Below are 7,697 nucleotides of genomic sequence, written 5' to 3' on the forward strand. Positions count from 1 at the left end.
CTTCCAGAAAAACTGGGTTCAATTTCCTGCGTGCACTTGTATTTCACACCCATCTATAACTCCGGTTCAAGGGAATCTATTACCCTCCTCTGGCCTCTGTGGGCACCAGACATGCATGTGGCACACAGACCATACATGCAGGCAAAACACCCATACACATAAAATAAAAATAACTAGGGGGCTAGAGATGGATCAGTGGTTAGAACTGGCTCTGTTGTAACTAAGATTAACCTTAAACTCACTGTGTAGCTGGGGATGACCTCGAACTCCTGATCCTGCCTCCCGGTCCCACACGCTGGGATCACAGGCCTATACCACCACACCGGGTATATACAGCGATAGGCTAGGCTAGGTAGGCATTCTACCAGCTGAGCCACATCCCCAGCTCAGCGCATGCTGTCTTCCTATTGGCCAGCAGAGAACCAAGTCGCCACCTTCCCTCCCCTTTCACATCCCTCTCTTGGCTGGTGCAGCATGGGATTCCCTAGTTTAGCCATGTCTAATACATTGCCCTTCCCTGGTCTCAGAGGGTCACCATGTGGAGAGGTGTTTTCCAGATGGTGCCTAGCCATGAGGATGGCCAATGAGGAAGGACGTGGACTCACAGGGAACTGTGTTGGCAGTATGGGCACTTAGCTGGGGCGCTGACTGTGTTCCCCATCAGGCCCAAGGGCTAACCCTAAGGAGGTCTTTCTGATCAACCATGGAAAGTCTGCTGAGGGTCTCCTACAGGGGAAAAGTGGAAGTAGCCTGGGAACAAGCAGTTGAGGCAATGACAGGAGCCCCTAGGGCAACAAATAGCAGAGAGGGGTCTCAGGAAAGAGGATCCCACAGATCGCAAAGTGTGTGTGTGTGTGTGTGTGTGTGTGTGTGTGGTGGTGGCGGTGTCTGTACTGGCCCTGGTCTCCCCAAGGATCAAGGTTGGAGCTTCAAGGATCATGGATTAAGTGCACCCTCTGATGGTAGCTCCAGGAAATGCACCTCCTGGCTCCACACCTTGAGCAGAGGAGGGGCCTGGTACCAACAGGCAGCACCTGGTCAGAGGACAGAGCAGGTGCTGGGCAGAGCTGAGCTAAGGGAGGCAGAGTGCGGTGTGAGTGGGAAGGAAGGGGAGGAGGGCTGCCTGCGCCAGGGACAGTGAGATCGCGGGCACCGAAGGTCCTCGAGGTGGGTGACTGGAGCTGAGACGAATGGTGTCCGGAGATATTTGGAGTTTAAGGAAACGTTAAATGTAGCACATATATGGAGAGTTGTGTGAATCAGCATTGTTCAATGGGACAGTTACCTCTCCAGTATTCCTAAGGGCAGTCCCTGGGCTGCCACCAGCCCGTTCCCAACACCTGGATCACCACCTGGAAACCACCGTGTGTTTCTCTGGCTTCTGTCACCCTTCTGTTGCTGTCCTCCAGGGTGCTGCATGGTGGAGGCTCAGAGTGACATTTTATATAGACCCATAGCGTTTCTACTCTGAAGACCATGAATACTGTTTCTGGGGACTTTCCGACTCCTTTGGCACCTGACTGGGTCCATGAAATTATTGAACAGAGCCTCAGTTTCCTCCTCTGTAAAATGGGGACAGTTATTTGTGTTCTGACAAAGCTTGCCTGGAGATCAGAGGGTGGAGCTAGCCACTAGTTAGCCACGGAGGTCTGTACGGACAGGAGACAGGAAGTGATAAGGCTGGGCAGAGAGAAGAACCGATAATGAAGGGGTGGAGACAGGATCTTGACCTTTCTTGGTCAGAGAATTCAGAGAGGTAAGAATCTCTGGTGGCTGCTGCTCTGCTTCTCTGATCTTTCAGCTTTTACCTCATATCTGACTCTGCGTTTTTATTGATAAGATTAATTAGATTAACGCTTCATCTGGTGTCCAACTTTTGGGGCACGAATTCATGAAAAAGCTGCTTGCCTGTGACACGCCTGAGCTGTATGTGGGGGCTCCCACCGGAGTCCTCGCCCAGCCTGCTAGGTTTCTCTCCCCCCGCCAGCCCTCTGAGCGAGTCTGGGATTTTTTTGTTACAGTCTCTCTGCAGCAAACTCCACAGGCACCCGGGCTCCTTTACTGCTGTCAGAACGCTGTCCAAATTGGACAAGCAGGACACAAAAGAAAGTAACTGTCAAACTTTGCCAAGGCAAGGTAGAACAGCCCTTCAGAATATCCTGCTTCACAGAAAAGTCTGTCAGATATTCTTGGCCTATAGGCTGAAAATGGATGCCCCAGTGTTACAGAATAACCTTGGGTGACTGTCCAGGCAGCCAGCTGTTTCTGTCCTTTCCCACATTTTTTGGAAGTTGCTTGCTTGTACTTCCTCTTTACTCAGGTAATATTTCCTTCTTGGGCCTCTGATGGAGTTTAAGACTAGATATTTATAGTTTTCCTTGTTAACAAATTCAGAAAAGAAACTCACAAAAGAAAGGTAAAGTATATAAGGTTGAGAGACAAAAAAGGATGGTTTTGGGTTGGTAATACAAGTTAGGATAGAAAGTGGATTAGATACAATACTCCAGACTCACAGGGATATAAAAGATAATGGAGTATTTTCTCTGCATTTGTCAAATACAAATGGACTGGACATTGTTAACATAATCCTTGACTGTATATATTATATATAGTTATTGTACTTATTGCATATAGTTTTTCTATGTTAGTTACAACCTTCACTTTTTATTTAGACAAAAAGGGAGAAATGTTGTGTGATATTTTGTTTGTGTTCTGACAAATAAAGCTTGCCTGGAGATCAGAGGGTAGAGCTAGCCACTAGTTAGCCATGGAGGTCTGGAGGTCTGGAAGTCTGAATAGACAGGAGACAGAAAAGGCTGGGCGGAGCAAGAAAGTGATGGGGGGCGGAGACAGGATCTTTGCCTTTTTTGGTCAGAGAATTCAGAGAGGTAAGAAGTCTCTGGTGGCTGCTTCTCTGATCTTTCAGCTTTTACCCTGATATCTGACTCTGGGTTTTTATTGATAAGATTCATTAGATTAATGCTTCACTCCCCTGGTAAGATGTCCTGTGGATTGTAGAAACTGCCTCCCCAGGTACATGGTCTAAGCAGTAGCAGGCTACCTGACCAGGAAGGACCCTCACGAGTATGGGCACGCTGACCTCTGAAAGACATTATTGCTGGTGCCCAGCCAGCTGGGGAGAGGGCAGGGATTAAAGTCACACCCCCAAGCTTAGCCTGTGCTCTTCCCAGGGCCTGATACAGCTACTAGTAATTCCTTTTGCGTCCTCTATGGCATTGCTGACGCCTGTCCTCAGCAGGATGGGGCCAGCCCTGACTGCCTAATCATGCTGGCATTGTACCACATGGAGTAACGTGGGAGGCAGGGCCAGGGGGATTAGAAACCTCCAAGCTCACCACACGCTGCCAGGGGGATACGTGCTACAGCTGTCTTGCAGACAGGAATCTCTGGTTCTCCTAGCTCTTGCAACTGGTGACAGCCCTCAAGGTGACTACCTCTGTGTGGGGGACACTTGGACTCCTTACAGTTCTGGTAAGTGGGCCCCCTTCTCTCTCTGTATGTATGCATGTGCGTGTGTAACGGGGGCCAGAGGTTTGCTGTCATTCCTCAGGAACCGTCTACTTCATCTTTTGGGATGGGATCTCTCACTGTTCTGACGCTTTCTACCAAGTAGGCTGGGCTGGCTAAGGGAGCTAGTGAACCCCAGGTTTGCCCGTCCCTGACTCACCCAGTGCTAGGTTTGCAGATACTGGGCTATGGGCATTGCACCTGGGTTTTTCTTGCGTTTTGGGGATTGTGCTTAAGTCCTGTTTGAGTTATCCCCAATGCCCATCTAAAAAAGGACATTTTTATTCCATTTTATTTATTGTGTGTGTGTATGTGTTCAAGACAGAGGAGTCTTGTGGGAATCGGTTCTCTCCTATCATGTGAGTCCCGGCAGCAAACTCAGGTTCTTAGGCATGGTGGCAAGTCCCTTTTCCTGCTGAGCGATCGCACCTTAACTTCCTAGCCCCTTTGAAGGCAGAGGTATGGAAGGCACCCTCTAAGGACCACCGCGTTGTCAGGGGTCACAGGAAAGACGATAGTCCCTGGGCATGTCCTGTGAGCCTAAGCTGACAGACGGTTCCCCTGAGTGCCCTCCATACCTGACCCTCCCCACCTGGAACTCAGCAGTCTCAGACTCTTTAACTGTCTTATCCCCCATCTCCTGAACATGACCTAGTCTGACGTCATCCAGGAAAATGTGGCGCTCAGGCTCCCATTAAGTAAAGAGCTTTTTCTTCTGGACTAAAGTCTGAGGCAACCTAAAAAGCCCCTAGTCTGGGGAGGGAGGGAAGATGGCTCGGAGATTAAGAGCTCCTATCTCTCTCCCTGCAGACTTGAGTTCAGGTTGAGCATCCACACTGGGCAGCTCACAAGCACCTGTAGCTCCAGCTCCGGGCTCTGTGGGCTCATGCACACTTGTGCCCATATTCACACACAGACACACTTCCGTTAAAAGACAAAAACTAAATAAAAAATCTGGCCATACTATCTCGCACAGAAGACTAGAAATCTCCATGTGGATGAGACAAGCCACATGACTGGCTGTATCAGAGGCCTGGGTGCCTGCCCACCCCAAAGATTCAGTAGAGGAGGTTGGAGGTTCAACTTGTTCTGCTGTCCCCTTGGGCAACAGTGCCGAGGTGTCCACATCTATCAAGGCTCATCTACCTGGAGGGCATTGGAATCTGTCTGGAGCTCTGGACAACTGCTCTAAGGGACCTCTGGCTCCTCCGTTGTTGTTTTAATAGTTTATTTTTATTTTATGTGCATTGGTGTTTTGCTTGCATGTGTGTCTGTGTGAGGGTGTCAGATCTTGGAGTTACAGACTGTTGTGAGCTGCCATATGGGTGCTGGGAATTGAACCCAGGTCCTCTGGAAGAGCAGCCAGTGCTCTTAACTGCTGAGCCATCTCTCCAGGTCAGCCTCTAGCTCTTGAGTGAAAGTGAGGAGATACACTAACATTCCAAGTTCCTGGAATTTGCCCAGGATTGTCCTGGCTCTGTCCCCAGAGATGCCTGACTTGTGTTCTTCAAGATGAAGGCCAGGCTCCCTCTCCTCTCTGACAGGTGCTAAGGGACCACTTCTGAAGCTGGAGAACCCGGGGGAGGGTTCAGCAGCCAGATGCTCATGCTGAGCACCCACTCCCTGAAACCTGTGGCCCTGCACATGCCACCTGGGACCTCGGAGTTCCTAGGCTGCCAGCGGCGCCACACACTCCCTGCTAGTGAGTTCCGCTGCCTCACTCCGGAGGATGCCATCAGCGTGTTTGAGATTGAACGTGAAGGTGAGTGGCCCTTCGGGGGGGCGGGGCACTCTAAGCTGGCTGTTGTCTTCTCCCGAGGCCTGCCTTTGGGAGTTAAATTTGAGAAGTGCGCACGGGCAGAGAGAAAGAGAGAGAGAGAGAGAGGGAGGGAGGGAGGGAGGGAGGGAACTTGTGCTTGTGTACCCACACAATGGGCAAGTGGCATAGAGGATCCTTGCCTTCTGCCACAGCCTTTATCTCCGTCTCTGGTACCTGTCCCCTCTACTTGGATGAGATCCGACACTTCCTAACCCTGTGTCCAGAGCTGTCCTTGGGCTGGTTCGAGGAGGGTCGCCTTGTGGCCTTCATCATCGGCTCACTCTGGGACGAGGAGAGACTTACTCAGGTGAGGGCAGGGTGAGCTCCTCAGAGATGGACGTCCCCTCCTTCTGAGCAGAGTAAACCCAAGCAGCAGGCCCCTGAGGGCCCTCTGCCTGACCCTCTAGAGCAGCCTTCTCAACCTTCCCAACAGACGCTGAGGCCCTTCAGTATGGTTCCTCGGGTGGCAGGGCGGTGAGATTTTTGTTGCGACTTCTATAAATTGTAACATAAATGCCTGTTTTCCAATGGTCTTAGGTGACCACTGGCAAAGGGTCGTTAGACCCCCAGAGGGGTTGCAATTCACAAACTGAAAAACGTGGCTTTAGAGTCTCAAAAGACCTCTGAAGTTTTGTCTGTGGGACTGTGGCTCCCAGTCGGGTGGGCCCTGTCTAGATAAGAAGGGAGCCCTGGCTACTCTGGTACCTGGGACACCTTTCTGGTTAGGATTCGGTCTGGAGGAGCAGGTATTAGCGTAAGTAACCAGGATATCTGTCCTTTGCCCACCCCCAGGAGTCGCTGACACTACACAGGCCTGGAGGCCGCACAGCGCACCTGCACGTACTGGCAGTGCACCGTACCTTCCGGAAGCAGGGCAAGGGCTCCGTCCTGCTGTGGCGCTACCTGCACCACCTGGGGAGCCAGCCCTCTGTCCGTAGGGCCGTGCTCATGTGCGAGCACCCACTGGTGGCCTTCTATGAGAAATTTGGCTTCCAGGTTGTGGGCCCGTGCGCCGTCACTGTGGGCTCTCTCACCTTCACGGAGCTGCAGTGTTCCTTACGGTGCCACGCCTTTCTGCGCAGAAACAGCGGCTGCTGACCCAAGCGGCCCTCTTTGCCATGAAGAGGTGGGAGCAGCAGGCTGGGGACTCCTGTCTAACTCCCGCACCACACCCTCCTCCACCTAGAACCCACCCAGATAGAGCTGGCTAGAAAGAAGGGAGACAGCCGTTGCCAACTGGAGTAGAGCGGTAATGGTCAGGAAAGAGGACAGGAGGTGGCTTTACCTCAGCACAAGCTGCCGTCTGTCCCCAGAGGAGCTCTTGTATTCTGAACTGTGCCGAAGCCAGGACCAGGATGGGAAGCCAGAGTAGTGGAGGTCTGTCCCCCACGCCTCCTCCTCTACCTGCCCTGTTTCTGCATCCCAGTGCAGGACCCTGATTCTTGGGGTCCTTGCTATCCCCAGACTGACACCCCTTCCTGGCTCCTAACTGGGAATGAGGGACAGCCAAGAGAAGAATTTAAGAAGGGCCTGGGGCTAGGACCTGTGAATGGTGGCAACCTTGGGGTAGCAGGGTGCTGCAGGGCCACACCCCACTGTGCTTGGGCACCAGTGTGCCTGCCGCCCCCTCTCCCTGCTCAGGCTTCTTTCCCATCATGCTTCTCCCCCCCCCAGCCCTGCTGATGAAGCAGCTATGTCTGCCATGGCTGTGGCTCATGGGTGTGTGCAGGGGCTTCTGAGTGAGCTGATGGAGGATCAAATACCACCTGGCCTTCGGCTAAGAGCACCTCTGCCTCAACAGGCCATTCCTGCACATGGTCAGCCCTGTTCCTGCCCTGGAGCAGAGGCAGAGAAGCTGGGGTTGAGATCTCAGGGTGCAACCCAATCTCTCAGAGTCCTCAGTGTCTCCGTGGTAACCTCAATCTGGTTTTTGGCTCAACTAAAATGCCAGAGAAATCCCCAGTCTGCCTCAGCCTCATGACTGCTGCCTTCATTCCCAAGTTTTTATTTCTTAAATTAAAAAAATATTTTTGGGGAAGGGTCTTACTATGTAGCTCAGGCTGGCCTAGAACTCATTTTGTAGATCAGGCTGGCCTCGAACTCATAGAGATCCGCCTGCCTCCCGAGTGCTGGGATTAAAGGCGTGCACCACCACCGCCCGGCTTAAGTGTTCATTTTAAATATGTGTCTGTGTGTCTGTGTGAGAGGGAGGTCATGGAGGCCCCAAGAGAGGATTGGGTCCTCTGGAGCTGAAGTTGCAGTAGCTGTGATCCGAACCCAGGTCCTCCTCAAGGACAGAAAGTGAGCCCGCCACCTCTCCAGCTCTCGTTTTCATTCTCTCAGCGGCCTG

The 7,697-nt window shown here is 52.1% G+C and overlaps 1 protein-coding gene across 1 annotated transcript; it reads left to right on the forward strand.

Annotated features, from left to right (window-relative positions):
- The first annotated feature begins 3,368 nt into the window (after nucleotides 1-3,368).
- Aanat (aralkylamine N-acetyltransferase) lies at nucleotides 3,369-7,326 on the forward strand. The gene is made up of 4 exons (XM_075942148.1): nucleotides 3,369-3,492; nucleotides 5,073-5,290; nucleotides 5,500-5,654; nucleotides 6,140-7,326. The coding sequence occupies exons 2-4, from the start codon at nucleotides 5,128-5,130 to the stop codon at nucleotides 6,443-6,445; spliced, it is 624 nt and encodes a 207-aa protein (XP_075798263.1). The 5' UTR covers nucleotides 3,369-3,492; nucleotides 5,073-5,127; the 3' UTR covers nucleotides 6,446-7,326.
- The last annotated feature ends 371 nt before the right edge of the window (nucleotides 7,327-7,697 follow it).

The sequence above is a fragment of the Microtus pennsylvanicus genome, chromosome 11 (assembly GCF_037038515.1).
Source record: "Microtus pennsylvanicus isolate mMicPen1 chromosome 11, mMicPen1.hap1, whole genome shotgun sequence".
In the NCBI taxonomy this organism is placed as follows: Eukaryota; Metazoa; Chordata; class Mammalia; order Rodentia; family Cricetidae; genus Microtus; species Microtus pennsylvanicus.